General features: G+C 35.2%; 1 protein-coding gene and 1 long non-coding RNA gene across 7 annotated transcripts in view; one reads left to right on the plus strand and one right to left on the minus strand.

Annotated features, from left to right (window-relative positions):
• Positions 1-27,728, plus strand: part of PCLO (piccolo presynaptic cytomatrix protein) — a 320,809-nt gene that overhangs the window by 273,068 nt on the left and 20,013 nt on the right. For 5 of the 6 annotated variants that reach the window (XM_085083444.1, XM_085083453.1, XM_085083378.1 and 2 more), the window contains one exon: positions 3,314-3,381. In XM_085083444.1, the coding sequence (XP_084939570.1) occupies positions 3,314-3,381 (68 nt within the window). Of the gene's footprint in view, positions 1-3,313; positions 3,382-3,497; positions 6,098-27,728 lie in introns of those variants that run through there. The other variant, XM_085083402.1, reaches the window with a different exon arrangement.
• Positions 11,107-27,654, minus strand: LOC146443144 (uncharacterized). The gene is made up of 3 exons (XR_014856673.1): positions 27,309-27,654; positions 15,840-16,853; positions 11,107-11,841 (listed from the first exon to the last, which is right to left on the minus strand). It is a non-coding gene; the product is annotated as an uncharacterized LOC146443144 (long non-coding RNA).

Genomic DNA, 27,728 nt, shown 5'->3' on the forward strand with positions numbered 1-27,728 from the left:
TATGTAGTTTCCTCTGCAGACTTGAGTTATGCAGTAGAATAGCAGCTAACTGGGGAGAATTCCTCAGAGCTCATACTTTTATTCTACTTTGTTGAGCATTGAATTGTTAATAACCAACCTCATGAATTTCTTCCTGTCACATAGGAGAGGTGCCAGTCTCAGCCTTTGATGAAAGTGTGTAGAGATGGGCTTTGCTTATGTTTTAAAAGTACAACTTTTGTAGCTTGAGAAAGCTTAGTTTAAGTTTTCAGATTTTTGTCCTTCTATGAAGAGGTATTACTAGTGCAAGTGGAATTCATACTCTGGATATAGCTCAATTTTCTCCAAGTTTTTAAGGGTTTCAACAGAATTTCTCAGTTCTTGATTGGAGAAAGATTTTTGGTCCAGAGTCCCTGTAGGCATTATCAAGCTACTATCAGTGTAATGATCCTATAAAATGATTTCATTTTAAAAATCTTTTACCCAATTAAGTACTGCACAGAGAGAATTTTAACCAGGATTTTTTCACCTCCTCTGTCAGTATGCACCATCATTTAGCAACTTTATTTATATTCCCTAATGGGACAAAGTAACTTCTGATCAACTTAATGATTCTGACCTGAAAAAAATTACAGATTGACTGTTCTGAAAATATTAGTTGGTGGTCATTGTTCATTCATTGTCTACAATGAATGTCTGCAATTATCTGTTCAATATTTTTCTCTGGAACACAAGCTTTTTCTTTTCCCTAGAATATGTGAACTATTAGTCACACAAGATATAAGTTTCCTAGAAAAACTTGAATGAAGTAAAAATTCTCAAAACTGTGATATTTCTTACTATTTATCATTTTCAAAAATAATCCCAGTGGTATTTTTCTACAGTTTGTTAGTAACTAAAGGGAAAATAGAGATAAATCTAAGGTTTCAATCTCATCTTCAGAATCTAGGGTGATTATGTGAGCTCATGTTGTAGGATGCCAATTGTTTGATCTTCATTGAACTTTTTACTCATGTTGCTCTAGGCTAAAAATACTTGTACTTCTCAGTGGGAAAAAAAAATATGATCTTTAATAGTCTTTAACTCAAAACCTCAAAAGAAAAATATTGGGCTGTCATTCCTAGTGGGAAAAGCAAAGGTGCATAAAATCTTTGTGCACAGAAACACAAGATTGAGCTCTCAACAGAAATTTTCAGTTTACATACGCCAAATTTGAGTCCAAACAATATCATTTACTGGGTATTGACTAGCAATGTGACAGTACCTACAGTTACTGGCTATTTGGCTGACAGACTAACTGGTCTCATGCCTGAAATCAGCCCCACTCCAACTGAAAAGCAGGAGGAAGTCTTCACAGCTGCAGATTTTCTCTTATAACAATTTGTGCTCATGAATTATACTTAATTAAATAAAATGTATCCAGGTCTCTTATTTTTTCCTAAGGCTAAACTATTTTTTTTTTTTTATTATGGCATTTTAAAGTAAAATATTTATATGCTGGTTAATGACAGAGTCTTTAAAATTACACAGGAAATCTATACAGACAAGACCTGGTTTATTTTTCATGTTAGTCTCCAGGGCTTTACGTAGCAATTTAATGAAAATTAATGACAAAGTAACTGTTTACTGTCAGATCATTCCTAGAGAGAATGTTTAAAATAGATAAATAGTTTAAAAATAATTTTAAATAGTTTAAAAATAGTTTTCCATTTTAAAGTCTGTATAAATATTCTTATTTATCTGAATAAACATATGATTGAAATTCTACTCAACATTTGATTTCACACTGGCTTGATAATCACTGCGGAGACTCTGACTTTGTACTCTAATTCAGCATATCCATAAGATCACAGCTCACAATTTGGATATGAAGTATTAAGTAGGCTAAATATTTTTAAGTATCCTGGCATTTAAAAACGTTTTTGGTTATAAGCTCCCTGCTTAGACTATGTTTCTGGTCTACCAATAGAAAATGTTAGATATTTTAAACTATTTCTTTTAGTCCAAGGGCTTTAACAATAGGAACAATTGAAGCGAGACTTGATGCAAAATAAAATAATTAAATAATGACACCACGGGAATTGTTTGACAAGGTAACTAATTAGAATACTTGCCAATATTAAGTAATATAACTCTCAAGGGAAATTAAAAATTATATACAATTTCATACATCTGAATAGATCTTGTAAAGTGTTTCTGGTTTGGGTTTTTTAAAATACTCTTATTATTCAATTGTAATATTCCTGAAAGCTACTCATGTTCTTATCTCTGATAAAGACCAGATTCTCTATGCCTTTTTGTGTAACCCTTTATAGAAGTACAATGTCTGTAAAATGAAATTCATTTTGAATGCATGTGGAATGAAAATTCATTTTGAATGAATTTGAATGAAGGTGGAAAGCAACTGAATGATGTATAATATAACCCTTGGGACAAATATTTGTTGTACCATATTTGTAATCATTTATGAAGCATTACCTGCAGAAGAAGAAAAGAATAGTTTTCAGTTAAAAGTGAATATAAAATCACTTTAAAAACTGTGATTTTTATACTAATTTTTTAGTTCATGGTGAATTTAGACAACTTCAGACATGAAACAGGCTCAGAGGTAGCAAAGAACAGTGCTGATCCTTTAACCCTCAAGGAATCACATGCAACTAAAGACAATGCCTTACAGTCTGTATCATAGCATTCAGAGTCTTAATGGGAAAAAGAAAATTAGAACCACAAATGTTTGACAGTAGCAGACGTGTTTGAGAGTGATTGTAATCATGCCTTAGAGCCTGCAACAAGTATGTTTAAAGTTAGCTTATATTTTACTTAATTTCATTGCCTAAAAATAGACATCAAGATTGTAATACAGATTCTTTCTACATGCAGTGCAGGAAAATAGGGAACTCCAGAGTATGATTTAATCAACTCACTTAAATTTAAGATTAATGTTACATCTTCAGACATATCTAAACCATAAAGCAAAGCAATCATTAAAAGAAGATAACAACCACAAGTATGCCTTACCTTTGAAATAATGATATTGTAGACCAAATATCAAATGTTGTGACTGTTTATTATATATTTTGCTGTCGAGTACCACAAGATAAAGTGAAGAGAGGAGATATGCAGCCCCAGACTGATGTGGGGCAGGTAGCACACAGCACCTGATGGACCCATTCTGTAAGAATATACAGGCTTATCAAAATGTGATTGCAGCTGCCATCAGAAGAGAAAAAAAAAATTCTTAAAAGAGCCAAGCCTTGTTGGTTTAAATATAACATTGTCTTAGCTCCCATCTCTATATGCTTTTCCTGACAACAACCACCATATCTTTCAACAGAGGGAAGATGAGCCAGAATGGACAAGACCCAGTAAAGCAGTCGGGAGTGGGAGTAACAGACTCAGAAGGTAAAAAGAAATACAAACAGCACTACAGTGGTACTCCATGATTGTAGGAATTACATACCTATTTCTTTGACTTGTTGTGCTATGAAAAATTAGTCTATGCTCTCTTTGTGTTGTAGATTAAAGTCCTGACCTTCCTTTTCTCTGGGGGCCCTTCACACAGAGCACCAATGTAATGAGGCTTCAGGTTAAATGAGAATGGTGTCTTACCTGTTTATTTAAAGTAATTAAATAGTTAGATTACCATGAATAATATATAATAATATCTGTCTTCTGATGTTCATCGCTTTTCAAATAAAAAATACAAAGTATGGAGCTGACTCAGTACTCACTGGACTTGAAGAAAATTTCTAATGCCTGTCAGGCTCTATTTTTATAACATTTCATAATATTTACCTCATAAATCAATTATTAATATTAGCATTTACATAAAACATTAATATCAAATAAAAATATTTGCTGAGCAGGCTTGACTGCTGCACTTAATGCAGATGCACTATAAGGAAACCTTTATTGGATTGGGAAATCCTGAGCAATTTTTTTTGTATTAATGTGGGACTAACAAAGAAGGAGACATTGTGATATTGGAACTGGAAAGTGCCTGACAGAATGACTTTCAAAATTTCATAGGGAATGTGGTTATCTTTTTCATGTGTAATAATGGACAACTGCATGAAAGTGAAGAGTGTTTTGTACTGAAGGACATGTAATGAAAATTCCATTTTCCTTTACTGATAAGGTATATTCTTTCAAGTGTATGTTTATGTTGACCTCAAATATAAAACTTAATTATCATGACCTTCATTTTATTATTAAAATAAGACCTTTATAATTTACATGCATTTCAATGCAACTTTGAGATATTAATTGATTCCTAAATTGAAATTTGAATATATAATTGATAAATTGACCTTAAGTTTAATAATTTTTAAAAATCAACATTTTTCAGGTTTCTAGAATCTCTATACATGGGGAAATAATTGCTGTTTCCATATTTGAGGTAAAAGCAGTCTAATGTTCCATAGAATTGAAGAAATCAAATTAGAATTTACAGGTAGAGCTGTAAAGCTCTCTTTTCCAAAGTAAGAATCCTTACCTGTGTATGTGCATTTTACTAAATATTTCCATTTATAGTGCTTATCTTACAAAAATCCAAATTAATCTGCTTATCAAACTTCAGATTCTCAATAGTGCGTTTAAACATTTGAAAAATAATTTGTTTGTTAAAAGAGAAATGGGGAGATGAAAATGGGAAACCGGGAATTTTGCATTTTAATTTGTCATGATGAGTTTTTCATTTTTACTTTGTCATTGGATCTTAAATTTCAGAGCCTAAAAATACCAAATCTTTTCATTTCTTATTTGTATCATTAATTAACCCCAAAATGCAAACAAAAAAAAATACCAAAACCAAACAATATCCAAAACAGGTTTTGAAACTTTCTGAAAGACATATGTATAACTTTTGGTGACTGAAATTACCTTTCCAAAGTTGTGTTTCTTGTCTTCAAAATTTGCACATAACTCAAGAGCTGCAATTCCCTAATTTTTACTTATGATGCAATTCACCTCCCCTAGCTTGGGAACTCTAAGTGAACTCCTAGTCTGATAAAAAGAGTGGCTCTTACTGAGTGTTTTTTGCCATTGAGAGAAGCTGGTGCAGCCAGCCTGGATTTTAGTGTCTGATTTCTAGCTGACTAAGAGTGGAAAGGTCAGTCTCAAAGGATAAATTAATTTAAAAACTGGGAAACAATTTAAGAGCATTTCAGTTTCAGCATGCAAATATAATCACCTTTTGGCAAAGTAGTTCAGAATTTAGAGGAAATCAAGATTAACTGAGAATTACAGTATTATAGATTTATTGTGGTGGGTTTTTTGTAGATGAATAAAAGGGAATGAAAATCTTAAAGTCATACCTTTTCTGTAGTTCACTTACCTTTGTTGTGGACCAGCTGAGCTCTGCAATTAAGTGGAAGCAAATATTCATTCCTATTTTTCATTAACTGTAGAGAGTTCCCACAGCTGACATTTGTATTCTTATTTGCAAATAACAATTTAGTGTCACATTTAAAACCTTTTAATACCGGTACTATTTTTTACATTTTCAAACATTCTTAGGGCATAACTTCTGTAAAATGTAGCTTGTGGGTTAGTCTCCTTAAAAGGGTGCAGAATAAATTTAGTTGTTTAAACATACAGATCTGCTGCTATGTGAAATAGTTTAGTCATCCAAGTCACTCACACAGGCCTGACAATTATGGCAGGGAATTTATAGGATCTTGAAGACCAGGAGCTGCAGGCAAAGCAAGGTAGGACCCTCAGATGTCAATGAGAACTGATTTCTAGGCAGCTGAATCAGAACTGCAGCAACAGGGTTTGGGTTCAGCTCACGGGGATATGACAGCAAAATGTAGGCATTTACATAAGTGGAACTACAGGGAAAAAATGCTGTGAATATCTTTTTGTAATAATAGTTTGCCCACTTGTGTTAATGTTTTGTTAGGAATAGCTTTTGTGCTATTAACATGTATTAGTATAGTTATAAGTAAATACTGGAAAACAGTACTATTTACCCTGCTGACACAACCAAATGGTCAATATAAACAGCTCTGATTATGGCTATGATAATCTTTGTTTCTATGAATATATCATCTTGTCATATTCTGTATTTTTGTACTACTTAATAATATAAAAAAAAAATCAGAGTTTTGTTCTTGGACACTGTATTAGTTATTTTTATTATATGCCTTGTTGCATGCTATCTTATTCTGGGCATTCTGCCCTGGGCAGATGAAATACTTCATCTTCTTAAGCTTCAGTAAATCTTATTATATATATTGTGATCTTCACTGAGTTATGCAAGCCAGCTTCTGTATTTGTTTCAGAAAGTGCAATACACCTTGTTTAAAAATTTCTTATGACATGGTATGGAGTATTACAGACATTACAAAAAAAACAATTGCATCCATGTAAGGATTGAAACTAACAATTAAAAGAACACGATTAATAACTTGATTCAGTTGTAGATCGTGATTGGTCTATCTGTCCTATGAAGAGGTTCCAGATGGTGTTTTCCACCCACCAACCATTTATCCATTTAAAAAGTATGTGGGAAAAATTATTTTCATACATTTTAAAAGTGTGAATTTGCTAGGTAATCCCAAGATGCCATTATTTCTAGCAGAAGAGAGATGCTTAAATATAAATAGCATTGTCATTGAAATTTCAGATCAACTCCTTTTGAAGATTCTATATGCATGCAAAATATCATTCCTCAATCATTATAAGCCTTGAGGCTCATCTCAAGCAAAGACTCTTTTAGGAGTATTTCAGGATTCTTCTGAGTGAATGAGTACTCACAGTGCCTCACTGTTATTGGTCTTACTGTGCGGATTTTCAGCCAGAAAATTGTAATCTTTGTATAGGAACAGTATAGTACCTCACCCACATCTTCCAAGAGAGTGTTTTTTTTTTCTTTTTTTTTCCCCTTTTTTTTTGATTTTTTTTTTAATGCCCTCCAGTCCACATCCTGCATACTGAAAACTTCTCATTGTAGTTCTGCCATGGCTCAGAGGCTCACTTTATGACCTTTCCTATGGTCATTTGAACCTCACCCTCTGAGTGCAATAAACCAAAATTCTATAAGTAAGAAACTGTCTCCCTCCACAGATGACTGAACCTGAGCAGTAATTTTCAGAATGTTCTAGTAAAGCCCCAGTAGGTATGTTTCCATAGGCCAACAGAAGGTATAGATTTGTACTATTTCAAAATCTATAGATGCACACGTAGTTACTGAACTTCTACAAGATGATACAACAGAGATAGGCATTCCTTCAGCATAACTTTTAGTGAATTCTTGCAGGATTTTTTTCTTTTTCTTTTTGTGTGCTAGTGATTTGCCTGAGTTGCAGACTAAAGAAAAAAAAAAACCAAAAAACAAACACAACAACAAAAAGCTCCAAACATGCTCTGTGATCATATTTTAACAGGCAAATTATACAGTCCTGTTGCTGTTATTTCATCTATTCAGAATAGATTAAGATAAAAAACATGCTTTTTTTCTTAATTTTTCAGTTTTGTGGTTCATCAACCCAAAATATAAACTAAGAAATTCAGTTTTAACAGTTTAATTTCTTATCTCTTTATTTCAATAATTAAGGAAGTCAAATCTTTATTTATCAGAAAAATAGTTAAAATACTGCAGAAACCTTAAAAATGCTAGGGAGTCATTCTACTAACATTTTGGAGGAAAGCTAAATGGCCTCTGTAAGTAAGTGACTGGGAACCGTTTGACTTGGAAATGTTCCTTTATAGCTTTCTGGATAGTCCTGGTGAAATTTTCATCCATCCTGTCTACACAGAATAGACCCCGGAGCAAATTGTCTTGCAAACTGTATCACACTGTCTCTTGAAGAAAAGCTCCCAGGAGTAGTAAGTAGATTAGCTCTCTTGAGTAAAATAAGGCATGAAACAAACTGACAGAATAGGCACAGCTAAGCAATGCCACATTCTTCAAAGTAATTAAAAATTGGAAAAAAAAAATTAATTCCCCTTTTACTTGCTCTTTAACTGGGCTAGAGTAACACTGTTTAAACCACAGGACTCACTGTAGTATGACCAAGAACAAACTAAAGGCTTGCTGCATCTCACACCTTAAAAAATTAGCGTTTTGATTTCTTTTAAATCCAAAGGTTGAAATACCAGAAGTATAATATTAGTCCTTATGAAGATGTTCAGAGAAAAATGTCCTAATATTAGACCTTCAACTAGAAAGCTATAAGAGGAGGAAAAAAGGTGAATAAAATTATTAGCAGATAATTATGATACAGTTACTGAGATTTGCAAAGGTTTTGCATACGCACAAATCTATACTTTGCGGTCTGGGTTGTCTGGGCTGAAAAGAGGAGGTTTACTGCAGAAGAGAATTTTTTTTTGCATTAGAATAATCAGAGAGGCAGGACACCTCTCCTGTGGAGACAGGCTGAAAGAACTAGGTTGTCCTGGAGAAAAGGAGACTCTGGGGACACCTTGCTGTGGCCTTGCAGTAGATAAAGAGGACTTATACACTTTTTACCAAGGCCTAAAGTGACAATGGCTTTAAACTGAGAGTAGGTTTAGATTGAATATAAGAAACAATGGTTTACAGTGAGGGTGGTGAGGCACTGGAACAGCTTTCTCAGAGAGGTGATGGATGACCTGACCCTGTGAGTGTTCAAGGACAAGTTGGATGGGGATTTGAGTAACCTGATTAATGGAAGCTGTCCCTGTCATGGGGTGGGGTTTTCAAAGATCCCTTCCAACCCAAACCATTCTATGACCCTTTGATGTGAAAGAGTAAGCAACGATTATCAAAGGGTTCAACACACAAACTCTGCAAACTGCTGCCCATTCCAGTGTTTGACTGTTATACAAGTAAAAATATTTCCCTCCTTCAGCAGTGATTTCTTCTGTATCTTTGATTAGGAGCATAAGGTACCCACATTTAACCTGCTTCACCCAGTGTTTTGTTTTGAATAGATACGTCAGTAACTGTGTGTCAGGAAAGTTCCGTTTTCTTCTTAGTTTCTTACCTTTGGATTGTTTCAACTACTGAAGCAGTATCAGAATGCCACATGTGCAGTGTTGGGTATCAAGAATATGAGAACTGTTATTTCCAAAGAAAATGGCATTATCATTACAAAGCAAACAACTGCTCATTTCTATATTTATGTCAGAAAGTGATTGAATAGATGGAGGAAGTATGAATTCACATGTTTAAGGTTACTAGCAAGAACAGGCTTCAATTTACCTACAAATCATAAACAAGCACATAGTTATTTTTCTTAAATTTAGTTAAGCTGAACTGAATTGAATTTTTTTTCTGTAACATGATTCCTGACTCATAGCAGTATAATTAACAGTATATAGATCAGCAGTAGAAGACCAAGTCAGAAGCAATTGCTTTCACCTTAGTGGAGAATTTTTGAATATTTCCATGTTTCTTCACCAAGGCTTGACCCAATTATTTTAAAGGCCTTTTTAAACTGGTATCTCAAAACCACAGGAAGCATCATCTATTTAGTTCTTGCATACAGATCAAATACTGTCTTTGACATTTGCTGCCTTCCCAATAACTCAAATAATTCAGGAGTATTGCACGTTTAAGCCTAACATACACTAAAATGTAAAAGAATCTGGAAAAATCTGGACTTTTAAGTATTTTTCTTGACTCAACAGAGTCTTGTACTGACCAAGTATGAGACTGTTGACTTGATTGCAATGAATATTGATCCATGGATTTAAAGAGAAATCCAGACAATCTGAAATGTTACCAAAACTGATTTTAGCAGTGGTTGAATTGCGTTTTTTGGTTTTGAGTTCATATCATGTACATAGCAAAAGAAATTGCTGCACACTCTCATTGTCTTTCCTCAAGAGCAATATAAACCTGTTAATCTCTTTTAAAACCCATTTTTAGTGGCTGTAATATCTGCTTTTATAGTCCTATTGCCATTCTGATTTACATGTAGAAGAGGTCTTTTTGTGAAATAAAATATTACTGATTAAAATGTGATCCTTTCCCAGGAAGATATCTAACTGAAAGAAGAATTGCCAAACTTCTCTACTATCTTAATAAATAAAAAGGCTAAAATTCAACCTGACTTTGTTTAAACTGTCTTCAATATAAAATCACAATCTTGTTATCTTCCATTACTGTCTACCAAGGGTCTGCCATTGACTACTCTTGACAACATAATTTTAATCAATGCCAGCAAAAATCAAAGCAGAAAATACCAGCAAGGGTAATTTCTCACATGAGCAGCTCTTACATTACACAGGGAAAAAAAGGACATAAGGGAATAGAAAACAAGTGCTGAAAGCACTTGCAGATAGCCTGTAATATTTTGATTTTAAGAATTGAAAAGATCAGATATACTTTTCTGTCACAAGGGATACTTAAGCAATGAATCAGGCTGATGCACTGACAGTAGTCCTTATCCTCTGTCTTGTTTTTTAAAAAGGACTCTATATTTTATACATGCTCCCTTAAGCTAGGAATAGCCTTACTATTAATGCCTAAACCCCACACTTTAAAAAGTGAGTCAAGATAAACAACAGCAGCCTTGTAAACCTAAGTGTTGTCAGCTTCCTCTCTAAACTCTGAGAAGTACTTTTTCTATCCCCAATTGGCCCCCCATTCTAATTTCCCACCTGGCTCTCCAGTAACAATAGGAGCAATTAGTTCTGCCTTCCTGGAGTATTTGCCGGTGTAATCCAGATGGTTTTCCTAAAAAGAAAAGAAGGAATTTAAATAAGAGGAAAGATAGCAGCCAAGATAAAATATAGAGGAAAAAAAGGACGAGTTAATATTCTGTATCCTTGTATCCACATCACAAACAACATTGATTTACGTTGCTACAAATCAGGTTATTCCTGAATCATCACTATAAAGTGTCATCAGAAGAGAAGTAAATAATCCAGGGAGGCTGTGATTAACTGATAGCTGGCCTACAGCTTCTGCAGTTCTGAGTTGTGTATGAACTGTGACTAAAAGGCTATTAGCCCCTAAATTATGTGTCAAGATAACTCTGGAAAAATTTGATTTCTTTTGAGTTTTCTTTTAAAAAAATTCTGCTTTTCCCATGGGATCTGTTGAAATTTAAAAAAAACAAATACTAAGAAGACAAACAAAATAAGGAAAAAAGCTGAAAAGCACATGTATTTCATCTAAAAAAAAAAAAAGTTTTGTTTGAAAGTATCACTTTGAAGTGATACTTCAATCACCTGGAAAGATGATTAGGTGATTTGTTTGCCTAATGATCTTAATCACTTTTGTTGGCCTAACTCTTAAATGCATTTCCATGAAAGCTTCTTGGAACTTTCAGGAAGTTTTTTCTGATGACTTCTTGGAGATGCAATAAACTCAGGGTTTGAGCTGGGAATCAGCATGCTAGTCATTCCACCAAAAATCTGGCAAAGCTACATGGTTTCACACAGAAAAGTATTGGTAGAATTATGCAACCTATGTCTTTTTAAAAGATGTGGTTATGAAGGAAATCTGATTTAATACTAACTGACACATTTAGTATAAATACCAGTTAATAATGAAGACTCTCAACACTGGAAAGCAAACCGAGGGATTTCCCCACCAAAATGGACTGAAGGTGAAGATGCTGGAATGTGATTAATTGAACCTGAGACTTGTCTGGTGTAAGTCTGAAGAAGAACTGCTTCACCTAGTGAGTAATTTAAAACCACCTTGAAATTGAGACATTTTCCATGATGAATGCTCATTTTGGATCAGTAAAAGTCAGGTTGAAGCATTAATATGATAGAAGGTGCATTGATAAATCCTCAGTGGTTTTCCTCTGTCATGAAAATGAAACTAGGACTTACCGAGTAGGGCTTCTAAAGGTCAGCCTCCTGGATAATCCAGGTGATCTCCATTTGGCAGTGTGGTTAGGACCTGGAATTGTGTGCACACTCCAAGAAAAAAAAGTAAGTAAACGAGAACTGTTTTAAAGTAAATAATGTTCAGTACTCAAATATATATAGGCTATTCTGTAGCAGGAATAACATTAAGGGGGCTTCAAGAGGTCATCCCAATGATTCAAGCACAATATTTTTCCTAAAAGGCTTTTGTTAACTTGCACCAGAAAATTCTTAGTGGTGATAGAGACTTTAAAGCTTTATTACTCTGTCTAGTGATTGATTATTAGTGCTTAATATTAATATGTTTTACCTATGTTCTGTCCCAGTTGCTTACTGAAATTAATACTCAAGGACTGAAATAAGAATCCAAATCCAAAATCTTCCCTTGAAAAATAAATGCATATTTTATCAAGAACATCCTATAAATAGATTAATCTAAGCTTGCCTAAAAATGATAACACAGCCATTCCTAGAAGGGTTCTGTATTAGATCTCCATTTTTGCTGTATTTATTTGAAATGTTAAAACAAATAACTCAAAACCCAAGATTGTCATAACTTGTTTCTATACCTAACAGTCCCTTGTAGCTCCTTAATGTCTTAGGTTTCTGATTTTTTTTTTTTTTAATGTATAACTTGCTTAGAAATTAAGCTGTTATGCTGGGGATTCAGAGAAGATGGTGAATTTTATTTACCATCACATGTTCTTCTATATAACCCTTTTTTTGACTGCTATCCAAACTGTTACCTTGGAATGCTGTTTAAACACAGACAAATCTAGAGCATTTCCAGGTGTGATCACATGGCAAGCTAAAATTAAGCTTCAGCTGATCTTTATTTTAGCATGTGAGAGTCCTCAAAATTATTGGACTGTAAATTGTGTTCCAACACAGAAGATTTTAAAAATCAGTGTACTTAGATGAATATAAATCTTTCCTATGATGACAATGCCTGGATGTGTCCAAGTCTCATGGCAGAGTCTGCTTTCATATATATAGCTAGAACCTTGTGCTTTGTCCCCACTTTATTTTCAGATTAATATGCTTTCCATAGTGCTCCATGTTCATTATTGCATTATATGATAGTAGTTTTACAGGATTTCAGCTCAACTGAAATGTGTTATCCACGGCAGCAGTATGTGAATGTTTTTTTCTGTTAAGGGAAAGCTTCAGTGTGTGTATTTCTCATAAAGAATTCCTAACAGTTTGTATAGGCATTTGCAATTACTTTAGGCTATTATATTGATGGTCTTCCCTTTTGTGCATTAATTATTCTGACATTACCAGGCTATGACTGGGAGGGAATCAAATGGACAGAAGATTAGGCAAATCTAGTGGCTCAAAGTAATGTCCTCAGTGTGCAGAAGGTAATGCAGTTTAGTTATCCATATCTGCAAAGGGATTCAGGGTCTTCAACATAGGTGTATTCTGCTGTTTCAAATACTCTGATTTTTTGCCTTAGTCTGATTGCTGTTCCAGTAGGTTGTTAGTATCCCACAGCTTCCTGATCACATCTGCCATTCCAGATCAGATACTTCAATTTCTCTAACAAATCTTAATTGACCCCAGATCCACATGTAAATATGAATAAACTTGATTCCAAGTCTGTATTCAGGTTTTCCTTCACTGTCAGCTACCTGAAGTGCCAGTCCTCCACCATCTGTTAAGAGCCAAAAAATTATAATGAAAATTCAAAGATTATTTTAGCTTCCTTATCCAATGTTTAGGTGGATTATAAAAACTGTGATTAGTGCCGCCAAATGGTCCTGGGTTTGCATGTGTGTTAATACCATCCATTGCAGAAGGTTTTATTTTCTGAAACATCCTTTGGTATGCTTTCTTTCTGTCATACCTTCTTTTTTAATTTAATGCCTCATTTTTTAATTTTTCTTCAGAGTTGGTTTTTTTGTTTGTTTGGTTGGGGCTTTTTTGGGTTTTTTTTGTCTGCCATCTTGGCTTTGTGCTCTGACTGATTGTGTTGTGATAACTCAGCATGGCTGAATTTACATGCCTTGGAAAAAGCACAGATCTGGAGATTAGCTGGGTCAAACATCTGATACATATACCTGCTTTCGTGTTTCACATTGCTGTAGTACCTAGAAGTCCACATACTTTTCAAAAGCCTGGTAACATACTGCCTTTGATAATTAGTCAGTTTGGGTGATTTACTAGTCCCATATGTAACTTGCATCAATGCCTGCTGAGTATGCTATGGATTCTTGCTGTTTTCTTCATGCTGATCATCCAATATCTACAGCATTATTCACCAGCCTCCTGATTGCTGTGGCCGTGCCTGGCTGATCATTTAGCTTTTTAGAAACACATTCATATGCATGGAACACTCTGTTATATTCTTGAAGGAACTGGATTCTCACTGATCTAAATGCAATTATTTACCTTTTCTATAAACTATGCCAATCTGACCAGTCTGATTGTCTGAAGAGTTCCTTCTATCTTAGCAAGTAAAGGAGAGAAAAGGGAGCCTTTCCATCTTGTCTCTGGACATTTGAGAGACTAACAAAAAAGACACCTTATCTCATTGTTTATATGTTGGTTTTAAGACTATTTTGTATTTTGTTTATATTTTAAAGCAGTATGCAAAATCTGACTTTACAGAGACATTTTCTGCATTATTTTATGTCTGAAAAAGTGACGCCTACACAATATCTACACTGAGTACCTTCCTTTTGACTCATCTTTTTCAAACACATCCACAAAGCAAAGTTATCTAAATTCCTGTAAAATTGTAATACAGATTGTTATTATTCAGAAACTATCAGTGTAACAATAGGCTTTGAAAGCCCATGATAAATTTGTACATGAAAGCTGTTATTTCCAAAGGAAGGAATCTGAGTAGTGTTAGGAAAAGAATAAAAGAAAATTAATGTGAGAGTTTTTTTTTTTCCTATTGGTGAACATTTTGGGCACAAAAAGAGCTTTCACAGCAAAAGGGAAACAGAATTTGGGAAGCAGAGCTTAGGAGATGCTCTTCACCTCTCCTAGGAACCACACTTTCCCTAGGTGATGTTCCACTGATTAAAAGATCTCTCATTCTCGGGACAAAACCCACTAACTAATGTGTCATTGTACACTGCTCTTTTTTTCCCAGTCTCTTGAAATTGTCTTGTTGAATCTACCTTCTTGTATGCAAGTACAGATCTATCAAGGAGGAAAGGTAAAGAGGCCATAACCACTCCAGAAACATTTTGTCATTATTTTGGGTATGTGCCTTCTTACATGTAAGGGAAAAAACACACTGAAATCACAGCTACATACAACTACAATATGACAAATCAGTTCTCTCTTTTTTGGCAGCATCTACTGCCCTAAGGTTAGTTGTTCTGAATCAAATTCCAAAATTAAATATTGCAGTTTTCTTGTTGAACAAAGCTGAGTAATTTGTTTCAAATACAATTTTCTGCCACTGGCTAAAGATTCTAAATTGAAGACAGCTTGAAAAATGGATATGATAGGAAGAGATGCTAATCCTGAGAGAAAGGACACACACATAAACAACAAACACATCCTTTTTTCCATGCCCTTCTCTGGGATGAACTGAATATTTGGATATATATTTAAAGCATTGACCAAAAGTAATAATTATTCCAATTTCTGCTTTAATTTTGAGCAGGAAGCTCTTTCTTAGGGATACTATGTCTGATTTGATCATAATTTAAAGTAAAAAAAAAAAAAATCAAGCCTTTCTGGATGCACTTTGTGAATTTGTCTACATGATTATTTTTATGTTAATAACCCAAATTACACAATAGCAGATTTTTTTTCCATAAAATAGGTCCAAAAAATTATAGGAATAGATTTCCTATAATAAGTTTTGAGGAAGTTTTACATGTTTAATTAAAACAATCCAAATAAAAATTACGAAGAGATGCATGAAATTGACATCTTCCCTAGTTTCCTAATGAATCATTTGAGTGAATAACCTGATCTTTACAATGCAGTTTCCCATGAGAAAATGAGATTTCCAATACATTGTCAACTGAATGAAGTGCTTGGAGCCTTGTGTTAATACTTGTTTTATGGTACCAATGTACCTTTGATGGTTAGCAGAGGAACTTCAAGGTTTCTGCATCACTTTGGCATTGGTGTAAGTGCAAAAGATAATGCTTCTATCTGGAAAACTTAGATAATGCTCACTGTGCATTCTGTCCTTCCATCTGCTTTGATGGCCTTTAAATATCTTCATTGAGGGAGACTCCACACTCTCTGGGTAATCTGTTCCAGTGCTTGGTCACCCACACAATAAAGAAGTTCTTCCTCATATTCAGATGTAACTTGCTGTGCACAAGTTTCTGCCCTTTGCTCTTGTCCAGTTGCTCAGCACCACTGAGCAGAGCCTGGTCCATCCCCTTGTCACTGTCCCTTCAGAGAGTGATAGACATTGGCAACGTCTCCTCTCAGTCATTGGAGAGGTCTCCTCTCTTCTCTTCTCAAAGCTGGATAGGCCCAACTCTCTCAACATTTCATCATAAGAAGAAATCATTTTCATAGCCATCTGATGGACCTGCTCCAGGAGCTCCATGTCTCCCTTGTGCTGAGGAGCCCAGAGCTGGACACAGCACAGCAAATGTGTCTTCACTAGGGCTGAGTAGCTGGACAGGATCATCTTCCTCAGCCTGCTGGCAATGCTCTTCCTAATGCAGCCCAGGATACCAATGGCTTTCTTGGCATCTACCCCTTCATCTAAGTCATTGATGAATATATTGAATAAGATTGGACCCAATATCAAAATCCCTGTGGGATACCACTAGTTGCATGTCTTCATCCAGACTCTGTGCCACTGATCAAACCCCCTGAGATCTGCTGTTCATCCATTCTCCATCCATCTCACTGTCCACTTCTCCAGCCTTCACTTACTGACTTTGTCTAGGAGGATATCATGGCAGCATCAAAAGCCTTACTGAAGTCCAGCTGAACAATATCCACTGCTCTCTCCTCAGCTATCCAGACAGGTTTTGGAATTCCAGTGGCACTTATGACAGGACAGACTACCTTCAGTGAGTTAAAGGGAGTTTTGCCATTGGAATTCAGAATTCCCCATTTGAGTTCTGCAATAAATTTTTAAATAAATTAATATATTTCATTGCATTGAACAGGAAACATTGCTTGATTACTGTATAAATTATATAATATTTATACATGGTCATGATACACATAGATGACATACACAGCCAAATAAATGCAGTGGGCTGGATTAATAATGTTTAACAGTTTAGGTCAGGATGTATTCCATGAAAATCACTGAAATTTTAGCAATCTAATATTAACATGAGAGAAGAGGGATCACAAAATGAGAAACTTTCAAATACTGTGGTGTACTGTCCTGTGCACCACAGGAGTGGTGTTGAGAGTAAAGAAAAATTACATTTGAAGCATTTAGATGACTGAGCAATTGAAGTTCCGCAAATGATTCCTGAATGTGGGAAGTCTGCCCTCTGAGCAAACCTGAGCTAAGACTCGACAGCTTTTGCTCTATTATTTAGAGTAGCAACATTTTTGTCCTACTCTATAAGTGATCTTTAACTCCCCAGGTAATCACTGCACTGATTCCCTGTATTTACTTTAAATAAGCAGAACTATATTTCAGGAAGTTATGTAAGTAAATGTAAGAAATCCTTTGCAACACAAACCTGTTGGAATTCAGATCACCTTTCTTGTCTTCAGAGAAAGATTCAAACAATGTAATTTTTTTTTTTGCTCCCCTAGTTGGTTTCTTTACTGTTGCTAGTAGTATTTTTTTTCATCTTTTTTTCTTTTTTTAATTGCAGTTGAATTGTGAAAGGAAAGGTAGGAACTATGAACAATTTCAAGTAGAAAACTTGTACAATACTACATGCTAGGATCAAAAGTGGTATCATCAATTTGAAATTAACTTACATAACTCTAACTTCATAAACTTCAATTTGAGCCCAAGTATTTAGAGTTGATTGGATCAACAAGCAAATACTTTGTGCTGAGACAAGGTAGATTCCTAGGATTAAGTTTGCTTCAATGATACATATGCTTACATTTGGACAAAAGAACATGCATACACGTGTTTGGATCTAATTATCAAGAGATGCTTCTGCCCAAATTAATGTGAAAATGAGACCATATGCCAAAGTTAATAGTACAAATTTTATTTAAGAGTAGATGTGTGGTAGGGAGGGCAGGGAGATAAGAGAGAGAGATTAAGTAGAAATATATTCACCACCACGTGTTTTTGGGGTACTCCATCATTCAAAACACCTCTTTTGTTTCATTAGCTTTTATAATCTGGAGAAGGGACATCACTGTTTATGACTTCAATGCATAGCAAAAGAAGATAAGACCTGTTTTGCAAAGTGGCTCTGACATAAAAAGGCAACAAATCCTTTTAATATTCAGTTTTACAATTGACTTTCACGAGTTCTACTAGTTTAATGGCCTACTTTATTAAATACATTTACAATAATTTTATGATTAGTGATTTCACTGGAAATTTCATTTGAATCTTAAATAGAAGATAAGGAGAATTATGATCTGATCTTTTATATTTGGCAAACAGGAACTTCTTGAGTAGTCTGGGCATTTCTTTGAGTAGTACAAGTTTTATTTCAGTCTCATACTCATTCTGTTTCTATATTAATTATGTAATTAAAAATTTAGAGTTTTGTCTACTATTTGAAAAAATCTAATTCAATATCTTTTTACAGCAGGGACCTCTGAAAGAGATAATGCAATGAGAAATTTTATCATGGGAGTTATGAAAGGATCAGCCACTTAAATAAAAATTTTATAATCAGTGGACTGAAATAACCCTTCTGAAGGTACAATTCATCTGACCTATTTTAGAGATCTGTTTGCAAATAAGACAAACCACATTCTAGAAGAGCAATCCCTCAGATAAAGACACTGAGGCACAGGGAGATGAAAACTAGCAGCAGGGTCTATCTCAACAGATGTTAGGTGACAGTCACTGTAAAATGTTAGTCTAGATGTATGAAGAAGTAACTTCTAAGCACATTGAACTTTATTTGACAAAAATGCTAATTTGATTTGGTCTGCAGTTCTAAAACGGCTGCTGTGCTCAACACTAAGTGCAATTACCATTTGGAGTGTTAAGTTCCATAATTATCTTGAACTAACAAGAAACACAAGATGGTGTCAATTTGGTTTTTTGGTTTTATTTGTTAGAAAAGGCCCTAATTAGGACATGAAGAACAGAATAGGGGAGAAATTTTGGGTTAACAGTTTAGTCAGATGTAATATAACCATTTTAAAATCATAAACAGATAATTGTTATAGAGAACAAGGTTTATTTAATCAAAGATGAACACTGAGGGAGTTGAAAAATCTTCCAATTGTGTGTATCTTTAGATCACAAGTACTAAATAAATTTTAGTTACATTTATATAATTTAAAGTTTTCAGTTCTCCAAATTCAGTGTTTATAACCAGCCTGATGGGTTTTTTTTGGGGGGGAGGGATTTGGGTTTTTTTGTTTGTTTGGGGTTTTTTTATTGTTTGTTTGTTTGATTGATTGGTTCGGTATGTCTATTTGTGTTGGTTGGTTGGGGTTTTTTTAAGAAAAGTAATTTTGCCAGGATTAGTGATCAGTTTAGCAACAAAATAGGTTTTTCATTTGGTTTCTCTTGAAGAAAACCCCACACTACTTCTCTCTTTTCTCCACCTTTCAAATCTCACTGGAAAAAGAAAAAAAAACTCAAAAAAACTAAACAACCCAAAACTGTAGAGAATTTTTCCATAGATTCATTGATGATTGACACAAAACTTATTAGAAAGAAGAGAAGCAGGAACACTCCTGGTTCACTGTATCTAGAGTTCTGTAGATCTAGTTTTTTCTCTCAGAAGAGTTGATTCTTGTATTCGCTGAAGGAATTTCACCCTCAAAAGGCATTATCAGATAGCAGTTTCCCTTGTTGACCTGTGACAAGCCTGGCCAGATAATCTGGGAGAGATCAGAGAGACCAGATATGTTCCTCTCTGAATCCTGTACCTCTGTGGAGATGGTGGCTCTATCCCTGCTTACTTCACTGTAATTCACCAAGAAAAGAGTCACGGCAGACAGAGTTAAAATCTGTTATAATCTCGAGGGAAAAATCACATCAGAAAACACAAGTAGATCATATTAAAACACAACACGTGGAATTAGTAACTTCCACCATTTTCTAGACAGTGTCTCTAATATTTATCATCACTGACAGTTCAATCTATCTCAGATTTTAACTGTGGTCTCATATAATTTTAGAATTAGGCCTTAAGACAGGCATGGAAATAACATCAGCAGTTCAGGAAAGTTTACTCTCTAATACCTCAGTGATTTCTTCAGGGCTCAAAACTCATAGGTATTTAGACCTTAATTCACTGTTGCTTAATGGAAGGAAGACAAGGATCCTCACCAGCTGGGAAGGTGGAAGATAACTCTGGGAGCTCTTAGAGGAATAAAGATGAAACTGTGGAGAAGGGACAAAGGTGATATGGGAACTAGTCAGAGAGCATAAAATAATTCTAATATTCCACTACATGGGCCTGTTTGGAAGTACAGACTTTGAAAGTTTGGGGAATGGGCAGCCCACATGTAAATTTGGCGTATGTCTGTCAAAACAAGAGTGAGGAAAAGCATAAAGTTCATTCTTCAGATTTTCCTAGCAAAGAGCAACAAGGGATTGGAGTATCCTTGAGCCCTGAGGTGCTCCCAGGCTGTTATATTCCTTCTTTAATTTCAGCCTAACTGGAGGGTCAAAGAGACAGAAGCAAACCTGCTCACTTCTTGGAACTGCCAAGTTGTGTTTAGATAAACTCCACCTTCAGCTGAGTCCAGCCACTTCATGAGCATTCATTCCCAGTATTAGAAACCTCTGGGATTCACAACCAACCTTCTATTTATATAAAGCAAGCCCAGCCATACACGATCAGACAGAAAGATGTATCCATCTGAGCTCTCCAGCTCCCTCCAGCAAAACTAAGCAATGGAGAGCTGGGCTTGCAATTCATGCTACAGCAGTACTGATTTCTACCTCCTGCAGCAAAACTCTGGAGTGAACTGGTCTTGCTTTCATGCAGAAGTGCTAACTTGTTGCTAGCACCACAGCTATATTTAAAGCTCTTTTCCTGAGGCAGCTTTTCTTTATTGTTGACAGTAAAATGGATGTGCTATGAAAAGAGATTTTTGTTTTCAAAGATTTGGGGAACAATGCAAGGACCACAAAACAGATTCAATATTCTTTAGACTTCTTTAAAATAAGCAAAACTAAAAATATGTGATTGATGCCCAAAGCATTTTTAAAAATACTGGAAGTACTGGCATTGAAGACAATGGTTTTTTCCCACAAAACAATAGATTTTTTTTCATGCTCTCATAGCAAAATGTGCAATTTCCACCCTGTTCTGCTCAACAGAACCTGGTTAAAGCACTCCTCATGTCAGAATTTTTACTGAGAAAGTCACTTGTATTATGAAAGCAACACTTTTTCTTTGAACAATATTAATTTAGAAAATGTCATTTTAATCATTGTTACTTGCATACTGGGCTGCAAAACTATGTGTGCAGGGAGAAGGACACAGGAAGGGATTATTCCCTTTATTCCCTTCCACCAGGTGCTTGTGAGTATGAAAAAGATGAAGCCAGACTCTTCTCCATCTCAGCAGCCAAAAATAGGAAATAGATAACATTCACAAGCTGAAGTAAAGGAAATTCCAACTGAATAAAAGGGAAAATAAAAATAAATATAAAATAAAATAATAAATAAAATAAAAAGCAAATCAACCCAACAAAAACACAAACAAAATGGTTTTTGTTTTCAAAACTACAAACAAGTTTTGTTCAGGCTTATCTAATGTGGAAGCTAACCCTGAGAGTGAGAGGGTGGACTGGAGAGCTCCAGCAGTCCTTAGCTCAGTGAATCATCCTATCAGTTTACAATTGCTTCATAAAGCACACCTTAAACCAGAATTATTGCTGTAAAATGCCATTTTTCCTTTCCCTCAACCTCATCTCCCCCTCCATGGTGACATAAGGAGTGTGTTGATTCTAGTGAAGTTAGTGAGGTGACTAACCCAAAATCAATAGTGGGGTGGGGCAGGGAGGGGGTGAGATTGCAGTGAGTAGGATCTTTTCTGCCAACGAGCTCACCAGGCAGCTGCACAAACATCCATGGATACAGGAGATAAAGCCAGGGACACTGTGTGGGAAGCAATAAGCAGGAGCATGGAGAGAGCTCTTTCAGCTCCAGTGCCTGTTCACGCCCTTTTAAGAATCAGTGATTAGTTACAGGTAACAACATTTTTGAGCTAGACTGTTGCTGAAGATGGTATAATTTTCTTTAAGAGAACATCTCATCAGGAAGAGTTTAAAGCAGCAATCTGCTTCAACTGTTTATTAAACACTCCATAGTATTTTTCATAACCACTGAGCTGGTTGAATTCCTCCCAGGTAATTAGGTTCTATTGCTTGAAGTTCTCTGCTGCAACTGCCTACAATTAATGTATTCTTTTCTTTCCCTAATGACCACAAGACCTTGAATATCTGATCACAGGCTTTGTAAATAAGGGGTTATTAAAAAAAAAAAAAAAAACAAAACAAAAACAAAGAAAAACAAGCACTCTGTTAAATAACAGAAAAAAATCCGACCAGGGTTGGGGGTTTTTTTGCACATTCTTTGCCTGAGCAGAAGGATGATAGTTTTATGGTAAATCACTGAGGAAAACTCAGCAAATATTTTTTTTTGTCAATGTGAGTTGCACCAGTTTTGTCTTTTGACAGCAGAGGAGTTAATTCTGCCTTTACCAGTGCCTGTTTTCAAAGCATTACAAACAGCTTTCAAAATCAGAAAGTACACTGCTCAGCAGGGTAGAAGACATGCCTTATGTTTCTTGAAGCACTCTTGATAAAAAATGCTCCTTTGCTGCAGCTTATATGTCACATGGAAAAAGGATGGAAATTCAGCATGAAGCTTGAGAACTCCTTATTTTGGTTTCTCTTTATGTTTCTCTGAGATAGTTTAGAAAAGTAATGAAGATTACCATTATACACTTAATTGCGATTACTGTCTTTAACTGTGTTGCCTCACCCTTCTGATTTGAACTTTTTATAATTACTTACATTTTTTTTGTCCAAATAATGATCATAAACATATAATACAGATCACTCAAAAAATAGATGTACAAAAAGTTCTGTATTCTATCCTAGACAGCTCAGAATTTAAAAAAGAAAAAAGGATACATGATGATTTTCGGTGCTGCCTTGAGTAATGCTAGCTTTTTATGCTTGTTAAGCCTCAGTTCCTTCTTAACTGAAAATAATGGTACTATCCTTTCTAAATTTTAGGGGTTTGCTAACTATCACTAGCATTATTATTATTATTAATGGAAACAAACCAAAATTTTACAAAGAACAAATAGTGCAAGCTGCTGAAAGTATTTATCACAAAAGGTCTGAGATAGAAATTTTGATTATTTTGATGGGAGTTTTAACTGTTAACTGACAGCATGATGGACACCTCAGGCTAAATTCTATTTAATGTAGAAAGCTTCCTTGGTCAGAGTCATTCACTTAAAAGTCTGCAATTTTCCCTGCAGCCAAACTATTTTGGGGAAGAGGAATGAAAATGTGCAGATGAATCAAACTGGTGTTCACCTAAGTTATGATGCATACATATGCTCAAATTTCAGATGTGAAGACAGTAAAATGTATAGATCTGACTGATAAAGATACCAATAGAGAGACCTTGTGACTTCAACACTGAGTGGGACATGAATTGAACAGCACTCAGAGACCTGAGCTTCAGCAGTGGATCCAAGTGTTTTGCTTGTGAAACCTCATGCAAGGGGACACTTGTGGTACCTGTGGTCAGGAGGGAGTAAAATTGTGCTGAAACAACATCAAAGACAAAATATGGTCTTCAGCTTCTTTGGCCATGCAACCCTGTATTTCACAATGATAATCACTACGCAGAAATAATTAGCACAAGCACCAATCAATAAGTCTGTTAATATTCATATGAGTATGATTATGTTGTATTTTCCAATTCAGATAGGCAAGTTGATCATTCTTTCAGGGAAGAAAACTCAGGTCAATTTTACGTTATGAATTCAGATATTGTACTTTGAATTTAAGAAAGCTGGCTCGTAGATTTTGGGAAAACACTTCCTTCCAGCAGTAGATCATAATCTGAATTGATCTTTAATGATTTTGTTAATGTTCATAAGCTAATCTATATCTCTACCTCAATACTTGCATATTTAAATATTTCTGCTTTTATTTTTATGCTTGTGTACTCAGTGATTTATTAGTTTCATCGGGAACTCAGTAAAAAGCTCTTCAAGTCACTAAATAACGTCAAATGCTAATGAGAACAACTGACACTAGTCTTCAAATCCTATTTTTTTTCTCAGTCCTCAATCTTTTAATATTTTGTATGTCCTTTCATCAGTTGAAATTATTTCCAATATCTTCTACAGCTGTTAATATTTTTACTGACCTAGATTTAAGAGACATATTCTGTGAGAAAATATACATCACAGACTGTTTTTCCTGACAGATGCAGAAACAATTTGTTGTGCATAAGGCTGCTCACAGATAACATTTAAGTTCCCACCTGACACTAGTGCTTCTGCAAAAAAAGAAAGAGGAAAAAGGAGTTTGATATGGTATTTTACTGTTCTTCACAAGTTTCTCTTCAGTGGTACTGTGTGTCTCAGTGCCATGGTAACTAACCTTGGCCTGGCACCAGCTTGGAAAGTCATTCTTCATGAATACTACCCTAAGGGACAGTGTATTTTCTTGGTTTTGAGCCAATTCCAAGCAGAGATTCAATAGTCCTACCATGTCTCTTTAGAGTTTCTAAAAAGACAATGCTGTAGTTTTAAAATATTCTTTATATCATCAAGACTCCTTTTGTGGTGACTGTTCAGGGGAAGGTATCCTTCTTCAGTTCACGTAAATGTGAATTGAAGGTTTAATAAACCTGTAGATCAGGTTTTTATTCAATCTTCTCTCTTACAGTATGAAAATCTTTCTGAATAAGTTCAAAATCCAGGAGAATATATGTCCTGTTTTCCTAAAATCTGTCTTCATTTTTAGTAAAAAAAAAAAAGACCACCTTCTTACTTTCTGTACTAAATTGATTGAAATTGCAAGAAACTCCTGTGCAATTCCTTCAGGTATTGGAATTATGTAGTGGATGATGATCACAAATGCAATGCTACACTTTATTACAAATTTATGAGTATACAACAGTAAGAGCTTGAAGTTTTTTTCCATTTCCCAGGTATTTTACGTTTCAAAACCCACCCGACAAGTGTTAAATCATATTATGCAAAGAATCTATGTTGCACTTTCAGTTTGTGAGGTCTTGCAAAACCCTACTTTCAATTCCCATATGCACAGCTTTAATTTTTAAATGTAAATTATGAGCAAGACTTCAACAGTCATCTTCAAAAGAGCAATACTAAATCTCAGAGATTCTTGCAAAAATCATGAGTGTTGGCTTCAGTGCATATAGTCTAAGAAGCATTAACTCTCCAAACAAGATACTGAAGTTTTTCAGTTGCCAGAAAGTAAACCTACAGGAGATGTCAGAGCATTAGCTCACTATGAGATACTCCTCTGTATTCATTTTTGAAAAGATTAATCTAATTATATAAGTTCTATTGCATGCATACTGCCCAGGAGGAGAAATGGATTTTCAATTAGTTGCAAAATAGTTGGGTTTCTTTTTATCTACAGATGGATGGTATATGCTTCAGTGACTTCAGAAAATGTAGAGGGAGTTTCTTAGCCAGACAGATTTCAACACCAACGTGTGTTTTCTTAGTCACCTTTTCTGGTGCATACCATTTGAGAAAACTTTCATCAGAAAAGTTTTCCAGTTATGGTTAGAATTGATGTCAAATCTAAGTGAAGGCTAAGAAGTCGTAGCCTCAAAATCCTTTACCTGGGACACTCTCAGACTCCAAAACAGGGAATAGAGTACCTCTTTTCTGTGTTGCACCAGGGAGAGGTGCTGGCATCCGAGAGGAATCAGACTGTGACTTTTTCTTCTCTTAAAAGTCTTGAGTAAATATTTTCTGTGATTATAGTGAAAATTTTCAGTGCTGCATTTGAAATAATTTTCCTCTTGCATCTCTGCTACCAGTCTATCATATTCTCCCATTACTGAATATTAGGCCCTTCTGTTTTAATAATATCCATCATTTCCAGCTCTCCTTACTTTGTGAGAGGACTTCTACCAACTCTTCTATTCCCCATGAAAGTTCAGAAATCTCAGAAACATTTTTGCATTTTCACCCCAACAGAGGATTGCAACCTCTTCTGTAGCATCATTTTCCCTACCTGGAACATGGACTTGTAAATTTGACCTTCACCATTGTTTTTTATATTACATATTATTCCATCTGCTGAACTGGTTTCTTACCAGTTCATGACCACTGTAAATAGGAACATATTTTCCCTTTCCCTTTTTCTTTCCATCATTTCAGTCTTCGTCACATATCTTGGAGTGGATTTACATGAACATTGTATTTTCCCTTTATTTTTTCTTCTGCTCTAGGTTTTTATATAATATTTTTTATTCAAACATATCTCTGTGGCGTTTCGCCATACACATCAGTTCAACAGTGCAATGAAATACCAACTTTAGGATATGTCTGTTATAGCAGCTTGAGGGAATCAGCATTGCATGAAATAAAGAATAATGGCACTGCTGAGTGCTGGATGAGAGGGAAAATGTAAAGTATGCATTCCAATGAAAAGAAGGTACATCAGTCTATAAAGATTTCTGGTGGAAGGTTAAAAACTTTAAAAAAGCAAACAAACAAACAAAACCCATAAAAAACAAACAAAAAAAAGACAACCCCCCCACCCCAAAAAAAAAAAAAAAAACCAAACATTTAACAGAAGACACTGGGTAGGAGCTTTAAGGTACGTTGATATTTCTCCAGACTGGTAACCTTAGGAACCATGTCCATGTTGCTGTAAGATGCTTTCGGGCATCAGTCCTCCACAGACTGTAGAACTCTGAACTGTGCATAATTCTATGGAATACTCTGCAGAACATTTCTGTTCACCCCTCCTGAGCAAAATTTGGATTAACAAGTTTTTTAGTTTTGACTGAGCTTATTCCATATTTATGATTAATGGAAAGAATCATCCTCCATTGCTCTGTTGGAGAGATTATGCAGGTAGTAGAATCCCAGTAGTGATTACAAGTATCCATTTTTATGCTAAAATTTCCCTAGGTTCTCTACAGCCAGCCCCAAAATACTCTGATGGTCCTGGAAGACAGATTTGCTTTTCTTTCATACATTAGTCACAATGAGCTTTGTTAGAATTATCGCACCACTCACTGTCACACAGAATAGGCAATTTCTCATACTCTTATACTTCGTAGTCCTATTAGCAACAACAATTTCAGCGATCATTTGTATTTAATGAGAGAGAAATAACATCTCAACAGTGGGCTGCTACCACTGCACCAGGTAACATAAGTAGGCAAAAGAAAATCTATTAATATAAGAGCATACCTGTCTTCCACATGAACAGTCAGTGCAGAAGCTTTGCTCTGGTACCCAAGCTGTGCAGCACACACGGCTGTGCTCTCCAGTGTGTAGCTCCAGGGAGGTATGAGCAAGACTTTAAGCATATTTCACTGGAAGTGTCTCAGCGCTGCAGTATAAATCTGAGGGGGAATCTGGAAATCATGATGTGAGGAGTGAATAAGAACATTCTAACCAAAAACTTCCATCTCCAGCTATCGTGATAGTGTGCCTACTAGGTTTACAGCACAAAAGAGTGCTAGCACATTGTGTTAGCTTGGGCATGTGTATGGATGTATTTGTGTATACAAATGCCATCTTCCACCTCCTTCTCAAAGAAAGCCTTATAGAGTTACATATGCCACCATGTGTTAAGTAATTTTTTTTTTGTGGGCTATAAATGACTTG

The sequence above is a fragment of the Lichenostomus cassidix genome, chromosome 1Aa, assembly GCF_008360975.1.
Source record: "Lichenostomus cassidix isolate B80296 chromosome 1Aa, HeHo_3.0, whole genome shotgun sequence".
Classification (NCBI taxonomy): Eukaryota; Metazoa; Chordata; class Aves; order Passeriformes; family Meliphagidae; genus Lichenostomus; species Lichenostomus cassidix.